Consider the following 19,783-nt stretch of genomic DNA (forward strand, 5'->3'; position numbering starts at 1 on the left):
GTGTATTAGTTTATGGGCGGGGGGGCACACTCAGAGGATTGCTGCGTGAAAGGGGTCACCAATGCAAAAGTTTGAGAACTACTGCTCTATTGCCGCTGGTTGATTCGCTGCTTTCAGTAGGCATCCAGATATGGAAATATCAGGATTCCTTTCTTGCGGAGGTGTGCAGCGACTACTGTGAGTACCTTTGAGAAGACTTGGGGAACAGTGGACAGACTGAAGGGCAGGACGTGATCTGGTCCGAGAGCAAAATCGGAGAAACCTCTGATGTGATGGGTGAATCGTTATGTGAAAGTATGCATCCTGGAGGTCAAGGGCTGAGAGCCAGTCCCCTCTTTCTAACACTGGGATAATGGTGGCCAGCGTTACCATCTTTAAATGCTGGTTTCTGACAAATTTGTTGAGCCATTGGAGATCGAGAATGGGCCTCCATCATCCTGGTTTTTTCTGTCTAAGGAAGTAGTTTGAGTAGAAACCCATCCCTCTGTATTTTGTTGGTACCAGTTCTACTGCTCCTAGATGGATGAGGTGGGTTACCTCCTGCTGCAGTAGATCTTCATGAGAGGGGTCCCTGAAGAGAGATGGGAAGGGAGGATGGGTAGTGGGATTGGAAGTAAAAGGGATGGAGTATCCAATTTCAATTATCTCGAGCACTCATCTGCCTGTAGTGATGGATTTTGCCAGACTGAGTAGTAGGCAGTTAAACGGTCTCTGAATGGCTAGGAGATGGTAGGAGTTCTCAGCGCTGAAAGATGAGGGGGTCTTGGGCCCTCAACCAGCGTCTCAAACTTGCTGCTTGGCGGATGGTTGATGAGACATGGTAGATTGATTTGACAGTTGTCTCCTTTGGGACTGTTGTTTCCGGGCTTGTGGCTCATATTGCCTATGTGTCTCTACATATGGTGTGGACAGGAATACCTTCCTTGTTTTCTCTTTCCCCTAGGAGTATAGATAGCCAGGGACTTCAGAATCGCCCTCAAGCCCTTGAGGGTGTGCAGAGATTTGTCTGTATTGGTTACGAAGAGTTTGGGCCCTTCAAATGGCAGGTCATCCACTGTTGCTTGCACTTCTTTGGGGAAGCCAGAGAAATGTAGCCAGGATGCCCTTCTCATTACAATTGCGGTGGGTGTAGATCATGTTGCTGTATCTGCAGAATATTGGGCAACTTGCAATGCCATCCTGGAGATCAGTTGGCCCTTGGAAATGAGTGCACCAAATTGTTTTTTTTTTCTCTTCAGGGAGAAATTCAATAAAATCTGATAGTTTGCCATAATTTGTGGGGTCCTATTTTGCTAATAATGCCTCGTAATTAAAAATTCTAAGGTGAAGCATAACTGAAGAATAAGCTTTTCAGAAAAAGAGGTCAAACCTCTTCCAGTCTTCATCATATGGGGTGGGGATATTTTGGGGATATTATTGTCTGCCCCTTTCATAAACAGCATCCACTACCAAAGAGTTTGGTGTGGGATGTGAAAAAGAAACTCTGTTCCCTTTGCAGGAACATATTATTTCCTGTCGGACCTTTTCCAGGTTGGAGTGATTGTTGCAAGGGCCTGCCAGATGTGTTTGACAGGTTCCATGATTGCATCATTCTTGGGTAAAGCGATATTAGATGATGCTGATGTTTGCAGGATGTCAACAAGCTTATGTCATGTATCCTGCACTTCCCCCAGTGAGACGTCAAGGGAATCTGCAACTCTCCTATAGAGATCCTGGAAATGTCTAAAGTCGTTCCCCATGTTGGGAGGAGTTGGCATGATGGTGTCATCTGGGAATGATGAAAAAACATGGGTTGTTGCTCCGACCTCCTGGTCAGAGATTTCTTCCTGTTCTTCTGTCATCTCTTCGGGGGCTCAGATGGTCCTGGTACTGACGGCACAGGTGACTGCTGTGCACCCTCCCTGTGTGGGTTAGGAGGTTTGAGGTGGTGAGGGGGATATGCCATCCATGGGGCCCATACCACTGCTGTTCTTTGGCCCCTGAATAGTACCCCTTGTGTGGCAGGGCCAGTTTGATAGTTTTGCGGGCGGGGGAAGAGCAATGCTAGGGGTTCCTCATCCTCATCATTGCTCAAAAATGGGGGAGCAGAAGTCAGTGGAATCATAGAATATCAGGGTTGGAAGGGACCTCAGGAGGTCATCTAGTCCAACCCCCTGCTCAAAGCAGGACCAATCCCCAATTAAATCATCCCAGCCAGGGCTTTGTCAAGCCTGACCTTAAAAACTTCTAAGGAAGGAGATTCTACCACCTCCCTAGGTAACGCATTCCAGTGTTTCACCACCCTCTTAGTAGGAAAAACTTTTTCACTATCCAACCTAAACCTCCCCCACTGCAACTTGAGACCATTACTCCTTGTCCTGTCATCTTCTACCACTGAGAATAGTCTAGAACCATCCTCTTTGGAACCACCTCTCAGGTAGTTGAAAGCAGCTATCGAATCCCCCTTCATTCTTCTCTTCTGCAGACTAAACAATCCCAGTTCCCTCAGCCTCTCCTCATAAGTCATGTGTTCCAGTCCACTAATCATTTTTGTTGCCCTTCACTGGACTCTCTCCAATTTATCCACATCCTTCTTATAGTGTGGGGCCCAAAACTGGACACAGTACTCCAGATGAGGCCTCACCAATGTTGAATAGAGGGGAATGATCACGTCCCTCGACCTGCTGGCTATGCCCCTACTTATACATCCCAAAATGCCATTGGCCTTCTTGGCAACAAGGGCACACTGTTGACTCATATCCAGCTTCTCGTCCACTGTCACCCCTAGGTCCTCTTTCGCAGAACTGCTGCCTAGCCATTCGGTCCCTAGTCTGTAGTGGTGCATTGTATTCTTCCGTCCTAAGTGCAGGACCCTGCACTTATCCTTATTGAACCTCATCAGATTTCTTTTGGCCCAATCCTCCAATTTGTCTAGGTCCCTCTGTATCCTATCCCTACCTGCCACCGTATCTACCACTCCTCCCAGTTTAGTATCATCCGCAAATTTGCTGAGAGTGCAATCCACACCATCCTCCAGATCATTTATGAAGATATTGAACAAAACTGGCCCCAGGACCGACCCTTGGGACACTCCACTTGATACCGGCTGCCAACTAGACATGGAGCCATTGATCACTACCCGTTGAGCCCGACAATCTAGCCAACTTTCTACCCACCTTATAGTGCATTCATCCTACCCATACTTCTTTAACTTGCTGACAAGAATACTGTGGGAGACCGTGTCGAAAGCTTTGCTAAAGTCAAGAAACAATACATCCAGTGCTTTCCCTTCATCCACAGAACCAGTAATCTCATCATAGAAGGCGATTAGATTAGTCAGGCATGACCTTCCCTTGGTGAATCCATGCTGACTGTTCCTGATCACTTTCCTCTCATGTAAGTGCTTCAGGATAGATTCCTTGAGGACCTGCTCCATGATTTTTCCAGGGACTGAGGTGAGGCTGACTGGCCTGTAGTTCCCAGGATCCTCCTCCTTCCCTTTTTTAAAGATTGGCACTACATTAGCCTTTTCCCAGTCATCCGGGACTTCCCCCGTTCGCCACGAGTTTTCAAAGATAATGGCCAATGGCTCTGCAATCACAGCCGCCAATTCCTTTATTACTCTCGGATGCAACGCATCTGGCCCCATGGATTTGTGCACGTCCAGCTTTTCTAAATAGTCCCTAACCACCTCTTTCTCCACAGAGGGCTGGCCACCTACTCCCCATGCTGTGTTGCTCAGAGCAGCAGTCTGGGAGCTGACCTTGTTCCTGAAGACAGAGGCAAAGAAAGCATTGAGTACATTAGCTTTTTCCACATCCTCTGTCACTAGGTTGCCTCCCTCATTCAGTAAGGGGCCCACACTTTCCTTGGCTTTCTTCTTGTTGCCAACATACCTGAAGAAACCCTTCTTGTTACTCTTGACATCTCTTGCTAGCTGCAGCTCCAGGTGTGATTTGGCCCTCCTGATTTCATTCCTACATGCCCGAGCAATATTTTTATACTCTTCCCTGGGCATCTGTCCAATCTTCCACTTCTCGTAAGCTTCTTTTTTATGTTTAAGATCCGCAAGGATTTCACCGTTAAGCCAAGCTGGTCTCCTGCCATATTTACTATTCTTTCGACACATCGGGATGGTTTGTCCCTGTAACCTCAATAGGGATTCCTTGAAATACAGCCAGCTCTCCTGGACTCATTTCCCCCTCATGTTATTCCTCCAGGGGATCCTGCCCATCAGTTCCCTGAGGGAGTCGAAGTCTGCTTTCCTGAAGTCCAGGGTCCGTATTCTGCTGCTTACCTTTCTTCCCTGTGTCAGGATCCTGAACTCGACCATCTCATGGTCACTGCCTCCCAGATTCCCATCCACTTTTGCTTCCCCTACTAATTCTTCCCAGTTTGTGAACAGCAGGTCAAGAAAAGCTCCCCCCCAGTTGGCTCCTCCAGCACTTGATCCAGGAAATTGTCCCCTACATTTTCCAAAAACTTCCTGGATTGTCTATGCACCACTGTAGTGCTCTCCCAGCAGATATCAGGATGATTAAAGTCGCCCATGAGAACCAGTACGTGCCATCTAGTAGCTTCTGCGAGTTGCCAGAAGAAAGCCTCATCCACCTCATCCCCCTGGTCCGGTGGTCTATAGCAGACTCCCACCACTACATCACTCTTGTTGCTTACACTTCTGAAGCTTCTGAACACTTCTCAGGTTTTTCTGCAGTTTCATACCGGAGCTCTGAGCAGTCATACTGCTCCCTTACATACAGTGCTACTCCCCCACCTTTTCTGCCCTGCCTGTCCTTCCTGAACAGTTTATAACCATCCATGACAGTACTCCAGTCATGTGAGTTATCCCACCAAGTCTCTGTTATTCCAATCACGTCATAATTCCTTGACATCACCAGGACCTCCAGTTCACCCTGCTTGTTTCCAAGGCTTTGTGTATTTGTATATAGGCACTTGAGATAACCTGCTGATCGCCCCTCATTCTCAGTATGAGGTAGGAGCCCTCCCCTCACAGACGTTCCTGCCTGTGCTTCCTCCCGGTATCCCACTTGCCCACTTACCTCAGGGCTTTGGTCTCCTTCCCCCGGTGAACTTAGTTTGAAGCCCTCCTCACTAGGTTAGCCAGCCTGCTTGCAAAGATGCTCTTCCCTCTCTTCGTTAGGTGGAGCCCGTCTCTGGAGTGGTGGGACAGCTCGGTACCGAGAGTGCTGTTGTAATCTCGGTGCAGAGAATGGGAGAGTCTGGTGTTCACGTCACCTTGAAGTCTCTGGGAAGGAAGAACTGTTGTGGTGTCAACAGCCTTGGTGCCGCTGATGTGGTAACAGGGGGTACTGGCTGCTGTGGAGCTGTTGTCTCTATGGGTGCAACTGTTAATTGCACAATGCTGACAGGAAGTAAAAGCATAGGCTGCAGGTGTTTTCATATGACCGGTGCCAAGTGTCGGGACGGCTCTGCTGGTGCCGAGATATGGGGTTTCTGTTTTCCCTGGGTGCCTGCATTGGAGCAAGCTCTCTTGGAATCTTTAGCTTTCGCAGTACCAACGGTACCAGAGGGTCCTGCTATCTTGGCTGTGGAGCCTCTCGGTACTGACAAGGTCTCTTCGTTTGGGGAACGCTGTTTCTTGATCAGTTCCTGAGCTGGTGGGGACAGCATATGCTTCTTAGCCACCTTTTTATTTGGGTGGTCTATCACATGAGTCACAGACAAAGTAGAGCCCATCAGAGGCTGCAGTCAGTGAACTGTGTCTCGGGGGTGTGTGTGTTTCTGGTTCAGATGCTGGCCGCAGAGACTTCTCCATTAACAGTAGTTTAAGCTTCAAGTCTCTGACTTTCCTGGTCTGGGCTGTCAGTTTATGCAAATGAGGGCACTTTTGAGGCACGTGTGCTTCGACTAAGCAGTGAACACGAGCCTGCCTGTCCGACACTGGGATCGATAGCCTACAGGGGAGGCAGCGTTTAAAGCCTTGAGACCCGGTCATGCCCCTGAAGGGAGAGTTTTGTCCCCCTGAAGGGAGAACCAGAAGTAATGGTTCAATGAAAACCTATTTCTATTCAGGAAACAAATAAGGGTGGTGGTTTTTTTGTTTTGTTTTGTTTTTTTTAAATAAACGGGGATAAGGAAATGAAAGGAGTTAACTATCTATAACAAAACTAGAACTAATTGGGGTATACTATGCTAACTAAGCTCTGAGGAGCTGCTGAATGCGCCGACTTGTAGCCAAGGACGGTAAAGAAGGATCTGAGGGGGAGTTGGTCGCACAGCACCAGTTAACCACCTGAGGCAGCGGGAGACGGGGACTGTGCATATGCGACCCAACCAGGTACTGCTACCACAAATCTCCAATTACAAGCGCAGGGGCGCTAAACACCTAAAATGGAGCACTCACAGGGATATCATGCCAACACACTGATGCAATGTACTAGTACTTTGTTCTAACATATTAAAGTCTACCACTGGCAATATATTAACATGAAAGAAAATCACTCACTCCTTCAATAAACTCTTACCATCAAATTACCATAGAAATAAAGTTTCTTCTATTCTGGATCTTTTTCCATAGGTTTGTGGAAAAGACAATGGCACATGCCCCATTTGTGAACGGAAAAATACACACAGGAACAATCATCATTTTCCACCTCAAGGCTGCAATCCTGCATATGGAAGTCCCACTGACTTCAGACTGCTCCCATGGGTAAAATTAAGCATATATGTGATTGTAGAACGAGTACTCATCTGTATTTAGTTTGACTTTCTGAAATATAAATTCTTGTAGATTTAGATTTATTCTGGTCTTATATTAAATTATGTTTTGATTCTCCTGGATGCCAGAATATTAAAATCAGCATTGCAGTTATTACAGTGGATCAAGCTAATATAACTGAGACTACAAAGGCTCTTGCATTTTTACTAAAAACTTCACAACATTATATGGAACTGGCTGTTAGTACCTCAATGATTAAAAAAACATGAGCACTCTTGCAAATTACAGTCACAGCATTTCTTAAATCTAATTCTGCCAAAAATTTAGAGACTAGAGAATAAATATTTTCTTAAACACAAAGGACACAATCTATCATCCCTTATTTGTTCATGTCTCTGTACACGATCTGAATAACTAAGAAAAGCATTTTAATGCATTCTAAAAATCAACATGTATTCCAGATAAAAGTCAACACTGCCTCCAGCAATTCTAAACTCACAGGGAACCCAAAATTATATTTTGGATAAAGCTTTCACGAGACACTCATTTAATCACAGAAAAGAGGGAAAAGTAGAAAAAATGAGTTATAGTAAATACTTTACTCTTGCATTCTTCAAAGAAAGTCTTACTCTAACACTGTCAAATTAGTTTGAATACACTTTATTTCACGAAGTCAGACAGAAAAGGAAAGCGTAAGTATATACTTACTGTTCCAGAATTAATATACTTCTTCTTTTTTCCTTTTTTCTTTGGATTTATTACCTAGAAGGGCAGATAAAACTATTACAGATGCATCATTCATTATGCAGTTGACATAGTGAAAATTCTTAAGATTCTCTTAAGGTACGAAGTAGTATTCTTTAGATATATGACACATTAATAGTTACATGTATGAACTGATACTCTTATCGGATACTTCATAATAACTCACAACAGGACACTGGCAATTGTTAAGAGAAGACTACATTGTTGCTGTTGAACAGAGCCAGAAGAGTTTGCACACACTGCATCAAGATTTTTGACAAAAATCAGAAAAAACCCTGCATTGTTTTGTGAATTTTTACTTCCATTTCTTGCCCAACTCTAGTGCCCAGCATATTACTACAGTTTCGTTACCTTTACATAAAGGGGACCTGAAAAGTCCAAATTTCCCACTTGTAGAAGCAACTGTAATTCATAGCATCATAGAATATTACGATTGGAAGAGACCTCAGGAGGTCATCTAGTCCAATCCCCTGCTCAAAGCAGGACCAACACCAACTAAATCATCCCAGCCAAGGCTTTGTCAAGCCAGGCCTTAAAAACCTCTAAGGATGGAGATTCCACCACCTCCCTAGGTAACCCATTCCAGTGCTTCACCACCCTCCTAGTGAAATAGTGTTTCCTAATATCCAACCTAATTCTCCCCCACTGCAACTCGAGACCACTGCTTCTTGTTCTGTCATCTACCACCACTGAGAACAGCCGAGCTCCTTCCTCTTTGGAACCCCCCTTCAGGTAATTGAAGGCTGCTATCAAATCCCCCCTCACTCTTCTCTTCTGCAGACTAAATAACCTCAGTTCCCTCAGCCTCTCCTCGTAAGTCTTGTGCCCCAGCCTCCTAATCATTTTCGTTGCCCTCCGCTGGACTCTCTCCAATTTGTCCACATCCCTTCTGTAGTGAGGGGACCAAAACTGGACACAGTACTCCAGGTGTGGCCTCACCAGTGCCGAATAGAGAGGAATAATCACTTCCCTCGATCTGCTGGCAATGCTCCTACTAATACAGCCCAATACGCCATTGGCCTTGTTGGCAACAAGGACACACTGCTGACTCATATCGAGCTTCTCGTCCACTGTAATCCCCAGGTCATTTTCTGCAGAACTGCTGCTTAGCCACTCGGTCCCAAGGCTGCAGCAGCGCATGGGATTCTTCCTTCCTAAGTGCAGAACTCTACACTTGTCCTTGTTGAACCTCATCAGATTTCTTTTGGCCAAATGCTCTAATTTCTCTAGGTCACTCTGGACCCTATCCCTACCCTCCAGCGTATCTATTTCACCCCCCAGCTTAGAGTCATCTGCGAACTTGCTGAGGGTGCAATTCATCCCATCATCCAGTTCATTAATAAAGATGTTGAACAAAACTGGCCCCAGGAATGACCCCTGGGGCACTCTGCTTGATACCGGCTGCCAACTAGACATCGAGCTGTTAATCACTATCCGTTGAGCCCGATAATCTAGCCAGCTTTCTATCCACCTTATAGTGCATTCATCCAGCCCATACTACTTTAACTTGCTGGCAAGACCATATCAAAAGCTTTGCTAAAGTCAAGATATATCACATCCACCGCTTTCCCCATATCCACAGAGCCAGTTATCTCATCATAGAAGGCAATCAGGTTGGTCAGGCATGACTTGCCCTCGGTGAATCCATGTTGACTGTTCCTGATCACTTTCCTCTCCTCCAAGTGCTTCAAAATGGATTCCTTGAGGACCTGCTCCATGATTTTGCCGAGGACTGAAGTGAGGCTGATCAGTCTGTAGTTCCCCTAGTTCTCTTTTTTCCCTTTTTAAAATATAGGCACTATATTTGCCTTTTTTCAGTTCATACTCCCTCAGTGAATTGTACATGCAAATCTTAGTATTTTCAAGTTCACCTAAATTATGAATGCAGAAGGACAGACATGTGACTACTAAAACTTGGTGCCCACAGTGATTTGTAATCACAGAAAATGTGGGCATGAACTGTTTGCACAAACAGACAAGTTAGCCTTCAGCCCAGTTGAAAATGTACAGGGTTACTCCTTCGTTGCTATGGTAAGAACATGAAGGCATCCTAGAAGTAATTTTAAGAATATATTTTTCAGGCTTGAGCACCATGATTTACACTTTTGCAAAATCTTTTGAACTTTCACAATGTGATTTTTCATAAGAGAAAAAATATCTATTGATTGAAACTTGAGAACTTCAGAGATATTAGAAAATGCTCTGTAACAAAGCAATACATGGAGTAATAGCCTTACTTCCAGAGTTCTTTTGATCTCACCCAGTCAGCTCACCCAGAAGCACTACTGCTCATTTTTAGGTGAATTCAGTGTTCAAGTAAGCAATAGTTTAATAGTACTGGTAGAACCAGCCACAGTAAAAATGAGGATACTATTCTACACACTTCTAAAAATGACTGTCAATTGGAAGACTATTAATGAGTCAAACTGTTGTCTTTTATGGATGTGAGTAAATGCCCAACAGGGACTTGCAACCTTCAAAGAATGGGTAAACTAGTTTGGTTAAAATAAGAATTAACACAAAATTATCACTCATGCATTAAAATAAACAAAGCAAATTTGTTTACTTGAATAAAAATTTCAAGATTTGGCACAGTCCTTCCCTTGGTTTTATATAACAGAACCATCAAACTAGATAACAATGCAGTCACAATATTTGTATAATGTGGCATAAAGCATAGGTATATGCTGCAGTTATAGTGTGACATGTAGGAAACCAGCAGCAAATACAATCTATAAACTACATATTTAAAAAGCTACATTTTAAAACCATGTTAAAGTTGCAAAATCAAGCACTCTAAGGTAGGAAATGCCAGAATTAAAGTTGCCTGTGTAAGCAATATGATGCGGTCTTTACATTAATTTAGATCACATACAGTAACTAGAGCCTATATCATAATGTTCATTTAGCACATAGGATGGATGGTACCTACAGAATGATCAGCTATTCAATAGTTCTTTTTATCCTCATAATTCAATGTATGAGCCATGCCTTATTTACTGCACTCCATTCAACCCTGCTCCAAAACCAGAGGTGTCAACTTCCTCAGTGGGCTTTTCCTTGGCACTCATCACAAATGTCTGAGTGCCTCCAAAATGTTAATGAATTTATATTCACAAGACCCTTGCTATGTAAGTTAGTATTATTATTATTCACATTTTACAGATGGGGAACTGATGCAGAGACACATTAATGTCAAAAGTGTACATTAATTTTGGGCACCCAATTTGAGATACCTCTGGTCTGATTTTTCATAGTATTTGCTCAGTGCACAAATCTGAGTGACTTCAGTTGCAGCTGAGAATTTCCACACTTCTGCAAATCAGGCCCCAGGTCTCACATTCCCCTACCCCACTATTCTCTTTGCCCCAGTCCTCTCCACTCCTGTCCCACTGTCCCAGTTTCCTGGCTCATCCACTCCAGACCCAGCTCCTAGATCTGTCCTTAGGGTTGGGGCACATGGACGACTGCCCAGGGCACCGTGGTCAGGGGGCACTCTGCAGAGTGCTGAAAACTTGCAGAGGAAACGCAGGGGCTGAACAGCTGATCACGGCAGGCAGGAAGCACTGGGTGGAGCTGATCGACAGGGCCCACCAGCGTGCGGGAGGGCTGCGGGGCAGGAGCTGATCCGCAGGGCTGCCGGTGGGTGCTGAGCTACACCACATGAGGAGGGGAGTACAGGGATTAAGGGTTGCAGACCGTGGTTGAGAAGAAAGGGGCACAGTGCAAGGATTGGGGTGCAGGAAGGGAGTGCAGGTATTTTACAAATATTTTCGGACATACATCTCAGATTAGATGCCTGGAATCACACACTATTTTATCAGTGATTATTATCTCTCAGCCTCTCTGCTCTGAGTCTATCACCCCCTCTGTCTGCCTGGGGTCTCTCCTTCCCAAATATTTGATCCTGAAACCTTTATGCTGCAAGGAGTCCTTACTCATACACTTAATCCCACTGAACTCATGAACTCATCTGTTCCCAGCTCCTGCTGTAGCTCAGCAGCTCAGAGTTTTGGAACAGCACTACATCTGTGTTGATTTGTCTGTAAACATTTTAATGTTTTGCTGCTGCCGCCAGGAAGAATGAAGAACGAGTCTATGTTCTACCATGCAGTCTTTGTATCCTGAAGGAAAATCACATATGCCAGACTCCTGTTGGCTATATATATATATAGCACATTTTGTGAGAGATAAAGCACGTTTTCTTGCCGATCCTGAGACAGACACTGCAGATGTATAATGTTGTTAAAGCCCAAATGTATGGGTTTATACAGAAGGAATTTGCCTACAAATCAATTCCTAATAAAGATAATTTCTTCAGAATAAGCAGTGGAATCAACTTTTGAAATACTGACTAGCCTAATCAGATTATCATTTTTCTAAAGACTGTTTAATAGCAGACAATGCATGCCGTAGTTTTTGCACTTTATATATTTTTATTATTGCTTTTTATTTTTTGGCTAACACAGAAGTCGGTAAGTGGTTGTTAAATTATACACTTATATAGTATATATACATATGTATACACACACTATACTATACTGGAGAAGCAAACACTGTGTGTTCTGTATTCTTTTTGACTGGTTATTTTGAATATGTTTTTTAAGACTTAATCTCTTGCAACTCCAATCCCACAGCTATGGATAGTGGAAATTCCTGTAATAGATGATGCAGTATCCATCCTGCTTTACTGGAATGTGTGAAAGAGTGTATTTATGTTTTAGATTACTTATCTCCTACGTTTTTTTAAAATTACAAATACAAAAATGGGTCAAAAGTCTTTATCTCGTTTGGTTGTTTGAAAATATTAACTCTGCAATAACAGACCAGCAAGAAGGAAAGCCAATCTATAAATGATCCTTTCTCATGGCATTCTATTAAACTAGCCAGATAGAGCAGTTATAAGAGAGAAGCTCGAAGAAGCAGAATCTTTTACGATGTACAGAAAGATCTGTTGTTCTGTATAGCTTTCTGAAGTTGATTTTTTTCCTCTCTAATCATGTCATGTGATAGTATGACAAATTTCTTGTAATTTAGCAGTTCTCTGTTTTTTTTGTCTTCAGAACTTGATGCCTTGAGAGCAGTGGCTGCTGGCCGGGCACCGAGCTCTGAAGGAAGTGCTGCCACCAGCAGCAGAATAAAGTAAGGTGGCAATCTATCATATACCATTCCACCCTTGCGTCTCAGTTGCTGCTGGCAGTGGCAATGCCTTCAGAGCTCAGAGCCCAGCCAACAGCTGCCACTCTCTAGCCGCCCAGCCAGTGCTTAATTTTTGTTGGGGCTGAGCTCTGGCACCCCTTTCAATAAAAATTAAGCACTGCGGAGAGGCAGCAGGGTCCTGGGGTGGTGGAGAGCCAATGGAGGTCAGGGGTAATGGGGGGTGCGCCTCACCCACAGGGATGCCAAAATACAAGTTCGTCCAGAGTGCTACTTTCCCTAAGGCTGACCCTGCTAGCTCCTTATCCTTCTGCATCCCTGGCAAGCTATTTCCTCCTCCTTCTCCATATTACCTGGCCAGCAGTGGGAGCACTGAGAGCACAGGAGAAGTTTCTTGCTCTCAGTTCCTGTGATTGGTACCAGAGCAGCTCTGAGGTGCTGGGAGGAGCAACTGCAAGGAAAGTCATGCTCAGTGACTATAGCCTTGGAATGGTGCATGCCCAATCACTCTGTGAGGATAGCACTTATGCAGAATTTGGCCAGCACACCAGAGCAGCATGATGGTGAAGCACGCTCAGTACATGAGGAATATTTAGCAAACTGAGCCATAAAACTTTTACAAGTTTTACTGAGCATCTGTGAACTAAGATTTTCAGAGGCTCATAACTTGGCCAAAGTTGGATGGCTTCTCATGGGGACGGCAAGAGGCACATCCCCAGCATTAGGGTGATCCATCCCCCTGCCAAATTTCAAATCCCTTTTCCAAATCTAGAATGTCTCAATTAAATGGTTGCAAGAATTTTATTAATAGGAACAAAACAATGTAATTTTTCCTTCACTCATTCTGAGAAATGGCTAAATCATTTTTGCAGAGTATTTTCCAAATAAATTCAACATGAGGCAGACACCCAGTATGAATAATTTCAGCCCAAAGTTAAAGTTTGGCAAAATTGTAAACAACTGAAAAGAGAGCGTTGTAATGGAAAGTAGCCCCTATAATAAACATCTTGCCAGCCACATAAAAAACCTACCACCAACCAAAAAACACTTCCCTTTTAAATGTCTGCTCAAAGCCATCTGTATAGCTAAGTCAGTTTCACTATGAACACACTGAGCGAGATGGGAGCATGTTTTCAAACACTAGAAGTGGAAGCAAAGAGATTTTATCAATGATATTTATCAACTAATCTCCCAGACAACTACGAAAGAGGAATCCATATGGCTTACTGCCAAATTTTACTATACACTATACACAGATGTTCTGTGAACGACGAGGAATTAAAATATTCATATTTGAAATCTTGGTAGAGCTATTAAAATGTACATTGTTAGAAAAATAGAACATTTTAGGCCATCAACTGAGGGGAAAAAATAAAACCAATGTCCTACTATATTCTTTGTGCAATATAGGACCACTGTGATATAAAAGACAAGGGAATGCATGCTGGTTAAAATTTTATTCATACCCCCACACCCTCAAATTTCAGATATGTTTGCAATTAAAATACAATTTTTTTTAATCACTGAGAGCCACCAACCCTGACTGTCCTAGAAAACTACATGAACTCTTGGCTGTGGTTTAAAATGAAAAAAAAAAATCCACTGAGATAAGGATATAATACTACTACTACCAAATCCACAATCTGGGGGCCCATTCAAACTCTCAAAATTCTCTTTTCAGCTAGTAGGTTCAAAACAGTGACAGGAGAACCCATCTCCACAGTTTTTATCTTGCTGTGTTCATCATTGTGGTGCCCCAGTGCATCTATTTGGCAAAGTGTTGGTTATAACTGCTAAGTAGTTACCATTAAAAGTAGACTATTTAAAGTCTAGATTTTTACTATTTATTTTATTTACTATTATTTTACTAAAAGTAGACTATTTAAAGTAAAGATTATTCTACCCTTCATATAAAGTTCACGGACTATAAAGTTCCTTTAAATTGCCAAGAGAGAATTCTCCTGGCACAGGGAACAGGTAGGAGTTTTGCCAGACCCAGAAGAGGATATCTCCATATTGCTACAAAGATTCTGGCTTTTATCACAGTTCAACTGAGTCTGCTGTAAATTAGAGTTAATTAATTAGAGTTAAGGGGCTGCTCTGGCCCGAGTCTGGGCAACGCAAAGATGGCTTAAAAGCTACCCAGACCTCATCCTGATGGACTTTATTTTAAGGGACATTTTAGGGAAACACCATTTCTTTACTCGATTCTTTAAACAGTCTACTCACTTAACAGTGAGCCTGGCTTAGTCAGGAAGGATAGGTGAGAGCTACAAGAGACCAGGAAGTCCCTGAAGAAAGACAGTAAGAGTCAGTCAGGAGAGTGGAACAGGTCTCTGGGGAATGCTGCAGAGGCCCTCCCTGTGAAAAGGAAAGAATCGACTGTATATGTTTGGGACCTTGGAGAAGCTGAATGCGGGAAAGCAGCAAAAGGGGTTTGCTGGCTGGTGTCCCCAGCCAGAGAGCCAGGGCTGAAGGCAAGAGGAGCAGCAGAGGGAGTTGCCTGTTAGCTCTAAACCGGACAGTCAGAGCCAAGGGCCAGACAGGACTAAAGGCAGGGGAGCAGTGGAGGAGCTTAAGAACATAAGAATGGCCATACTTGGTCAGACCAATGGTCATCTAGCTCAGTTTCCTGTCTTCCAACAGTGGCTGATGCTAGATGCTTCAGAGGGTGTCAAGGTTCCTCCCCCACTCTGAACTCTAGGGTACAGATGTGGGGACCTGCATGAAAAACCTCCTAAGCTTATCTTTACCAGCTTAGGTCAAAACTTCCCCAAGGTACAAAATATTCCACCCGTTGTCCTTGGACTGGCCGCTACCACCACCAAACTAATACTGGTTACTGGGGAAGAGCTGTTTGGACGCGTCTTTCCCCCCAAAATACTTCCCAAAACCCTGCACCCCACTTCCTGGACAAGGTTTGGTAAAAAGCCTCACCAATTTGCCTAGGTGACTACAGACCCAGACCCTTGGATCTTAAGAACAATGCACAATCCTCCCAACACTTGCACCCCCCCTTTCCTGGGAAATGTTGGATAAAAAGCCTCACCAATTTGCATAGGTGACCACAAACCCAAACCCTTGGATCTGAGAACAATGAAAAAGCATTCAGTTTTTTTACAAGAAGACTTTTAATAAAAAATAGAAGTAAATAGAAATAAAGAAATCCCCCCTGTAAAATCAGGATGGTAGATATCTTACAGGGTAATTAGATTCAAAAACAGAGAACCCCTCTAGGCAAAACCTTAAGTTACAAAAAAGATACACAGACAGAAATAGTTATTCTATTCAGCACAATTCTTTTCTCAGCCATTTAAAGAAATCATAATCTAACACGTACCTAGCTAGATTACTTACTAAAAGTTCTAAGACTCCATTCCTGGTCTATCCCCGGCCAAGACGACTACAGACAGACACAGACCCTTTGTTTCTCTCCCTCCTCCCAGCTTTTGAAAGTATCTTGTCTCCTCATTGGTCATTTTGGTCAGGTGCCAGCGAGGTTACCTTTAGCTTCTTAACCCTTTACAGGTGAGAGGAGCTTTCCCCTGGCCAGGAGGGATTTCAAAGGGGTTTACCCTTCCCTTTATATTTATGACAGAGGGCATTAACAGAATGGGGAAATTTATTGAGTGATCCATCTCGTCATCCAATCTGAGCTTCCAGCAGGCACAGATTTAGGGACACCAAGAGCAGACAGTTTCACTCCTGACCATCTTGACTACTAGCTATTGATATTCTTTTTGAACCCAGTTACGCTTCTGGTCTTCACAACATGCCCTAGCAATAAGTTACACAGGTTGATTGTGCATGGTGTAAAGAAATACTTCCTTTTGTTTGTTTAAAACATACTGCCTATTAATTTCACTGAGTCCCCCCAGGTTCTTGTGTTATGTGAAAGGATAAATAACGCTTCCCTATTCACTTTCTCCACACCATTCATGATTTTATAGACCTCTACCATACTCCCCCTTTAGTTGTCTCTTTTCTAAGCTGAACAGTCCCAGTCTTTTTAATCTCTCCTCCTATGGAAGCTGTTCTATGCCCCTCATAATTTTTGTTGTCCTTCTCTGTACTTTTTCTATTTCTAATATATATTTTATGAGATGGGGTGACCAGAACTGCATGAAGTATGCCAGGTATGGGTGTACCATGGATTTATGTAGTAACATTATATTTTCTGTCTTATTAGCTGTCCCTTTCCTAATGGTTCCTAACATACTGTTAGCTTTTTTATTGTACTGCTGTTTCACATGGAGCAGATGTTTTCAGAGAACTATTCGCAATGATTCCAAGATCTCTTTCTTGAGTGGTAATAGCTAATTTAGACCCTATCACTTTGTATGTATAGTTGGGATTATGTTTTTGAATGTGTTGAAATCACCGATAGGTTGGTTTAGCTGGATGAGCCTTAGACCTAGTGTGGGGACAGTACTGCAGTCAAAGGTAATGCAGAGGAAGCAGCACTGGTTCTCCTCTACCCAATGAAATTACTAAAAGCTGAAATCGTTAAGTACTGGGGGCTAAGTGGAGGAACCTCAGAACATTGCACTGCAGCTAAAGGCAGCAGCCAGCAAAGGCAGCAGCAATGCTAGCAAGCAGAGGCAGCAGCAGTGATCAGTGCCAGCAGAGATCAGTTGCAGAGGTATCACTCAACCAATCCTCCTTCTCAGGAGCAGGAATTAAACCCACCTGACTGCATCCCTGGATTTTAAGATGTTGGTGACCACGGACAACCAAGAGTGGGTGCAGCAGAGAGAAAAGGGAAGCAGCATGTTAAAGGGACATTCATCTGTCAGTCTTTCACACTGCAAGATGGGAAACTGAGGTAAGGAATTGCTATCCAAGATAGTGCGAGGTGGGCATTTACTTATTGTTTGCATACTTATGAACCACTGTTGTGGTGTTTTGGCAAATTAATTCTGCATTCCGTCTCCTTTTTAATAAAAGTTTTCTTTTGTTAGATACAAATTCAGTGCTTGCAAGTGGGGAAGTATTATGTAATACTCACTTACACAAACACAGATTTATTAGGATGCAGCATGTACCAACTTCTGCACACATAGGCCGGAATGAATTTCCTGTTAACCCCCTATGTCAGATCAACAACATAATATACAAGACAACTTCACGCTAAGATAAAGATAGCACCTCCACCAATAGATGGTGCACTGTCTACACTAATCACTCCAACTCCCCCCCCCCTCCACTTAAAGAAGAATTTAAATAGTAATTCCTAAGAATCCAGGTAGTTTGCCATTTATGCAGGTTTCTGTGTTCATCTGCCCCCTTGAGTCCTATATTCTGCCATGGACATATTGCTTATAGTTGGATCTAGATATCTGTGAGTGCAGAGTTCATGGCCTCTAGGTCAGACCTGTCTCTTGTAGACAGACTGTTGAAGATGGCAGTAAGTTGAGATCCTGAGAACACCCTGGCAATTTCTCCTGCACAACCGGTCTCCCATGACAAGCCACAGGAGCCAGCCGGAGTACGTCCAAATCCTCCTCTGCATCCCTTTGGAATGATTGTTGAGTATCCACAGTGTTTGCCCTCCCCTTTCTTTCAATGAATCAGAACACCAGTTCTTGATGCACTACAAATGGGTGAGGCTCTTGCTTTTTGTATTAGCAAAGATAAGTTGTTTAGTTGCTCCATCACTGTGTAAGGTCCCCTCCATTAAGAGGTCAGTTTGGGATTTTTTCTGGACTGTTTTTTCCAATTGCATAGCCACATCTTCTTTCCTGAATGGGCCCATATTTTCCCATTTTTCTGGCATCTGGTACATGGCATGCTCACTTCTGGCCTATCTGTTCCACCACCTTCTGGAATTCTGTCCTCAGGTCACTGATGTAGTACTCTGCCATATCACCTACCTGTGCGGGTGCAGGGCTTTGCCAGTTCTTGCTGCCTGAACATCAAGTCACAGGAAATCATGGGTTTGCAGAGTCCAAAATCTCATAAGGAGAGTGTAGCGAGGCGATGACTCACCGGTGCAGTGCCTCCTGCTGGTCGTCTTGGGAATTAGCTCTTCCAGCCCAGAGTGTCCTATGCAGGCCGGTGTCTCCCCTGCCACTGGCCCAGCGTCCCTCCTGGACCCCGGTGCCCCTTTTCCTCAGGGTTCTGCCCCAGCAGTACCCCCACTCTGGGTCTCCCCTCCCAAGGGAACCCCCCAACCCTTTAAACCCACCTTGCCTCAGTGGCTACTGCCAGTCGTTATCCAGCCCCCTTTCCCTGGGGCAGACTGCAGTCTGTAATGGCCACCCAACACTGGCAAGGGGGTAGGACCTGCTGCCTTTGCCTATCCCTGGGCTGCCCCTCTGCAACACCAGTACCTTTCTGGGCCTTTACCAAGGCCTGCAGCCTGGGCCTTTACCAGACTGGAGCTCCCCAGCACCCTTTGCCCTTCCCCAGCACTACTCCACTTAGGGTACCTCGCTCTCAGGCAGCTAGCCCATCCCACTCCAGGGCTAGTGTGAGACACTTCCAGCTTCTGGCCCTCAGCCCTCTTATAGGGCCAGCTGTGGCCTAATTGGGGCATGGCCCCAGCTGTGGCTGCTTCCCCCAATCAGCCTAGCTTTTCCACAGCTGCAGCCCTCTCCAGGGCTGCTTTAACCCCTTCAGGGCCAGAGTGGGGTGACCACCCTGCTAGAGAGAATTATTTCATTATTTGTCCCCCGGAATCATTTGGTTTCCAGGTCCTGTAGATCCTCTGTACCAATAGGTACAGCGAGTAATGGATAACTGAATCACAGCTGATGTTGGTATGCCAAGACAACAAAAGGTGACTTTGCAGCCCAATTTTGTTGGTCTTCAATGACTAAGACTTTAAGCAGAGAACCAATGATGTGGTTTACTCTCTCCACTTCCCCATTATTCGCAGAATGAGCAACAGTAGTCTTCACCTTGGTTATCTGGAGATGTCGACAAACCTCGCGTAATAACTGTGATTCAGATTCCTTCCCCAATCAGTGCAGAAGCAGCTTAGTGGACCAAACTGCAACACTACATGTTTCATCAATGCATTCATAACCCTCCGAGTCCCTTTATACTTCTGGGATTGCACCACCACATACTTTGAAAAGGTGTGAGACACCACCGGCAAATCCTGATTTCCATCTGGTGTTTCTGGTAGTGGGCCTTTCAAGTCAATCTGTATGAACTCCCAGAGCTAACTGTGTTGGA

General features: G+C 44.2%; 1 protein-coding gene across 6 annotated transcripts in view; it reads right to left on the reverse strand.

The window, feature by feature from the left end:
- CPNE8 (copine 8) overlaps positions 1-19,783 on the reverse strand; it is a 284,253-nt gene that overhangs the window by 122,745 nt on the left and 141,725 nt on the right. For all 6 annotated transcript variants that reach the window (XR_013348079.1, XM_077835107.1, XM_077835129.1 and 3 more), the window contains one exon: positions 7,388-7,441. Coding sequence is in view for 5 of the 6 variants with exons in the window: in XM_077835107.1 (XP_077691233.1) it covers positions 7,388-7,441 (54 nt within the window). In the remaining variant the exon portion in view is untranslated. The remainder of the gene's footprint in view (positions 1-7,387; positions 7,442-19,783) is intronic.

The sequence above is a fragment of the Eretmochelys imbricata genome, chromosome 1 (genome assembly GCF_965152235.1).
Source record: "Eretmochelys imbricata isolate rEreImb1 chromosome 1, rEreImb1.hap1, whole genome shotgun sequence".
Taxonomy (NCBI): Eukaryota; Metazoa; Chordata; order Testudines; family Cheloniidae; genus Eretmochelys; species Eretmochelys imbricata.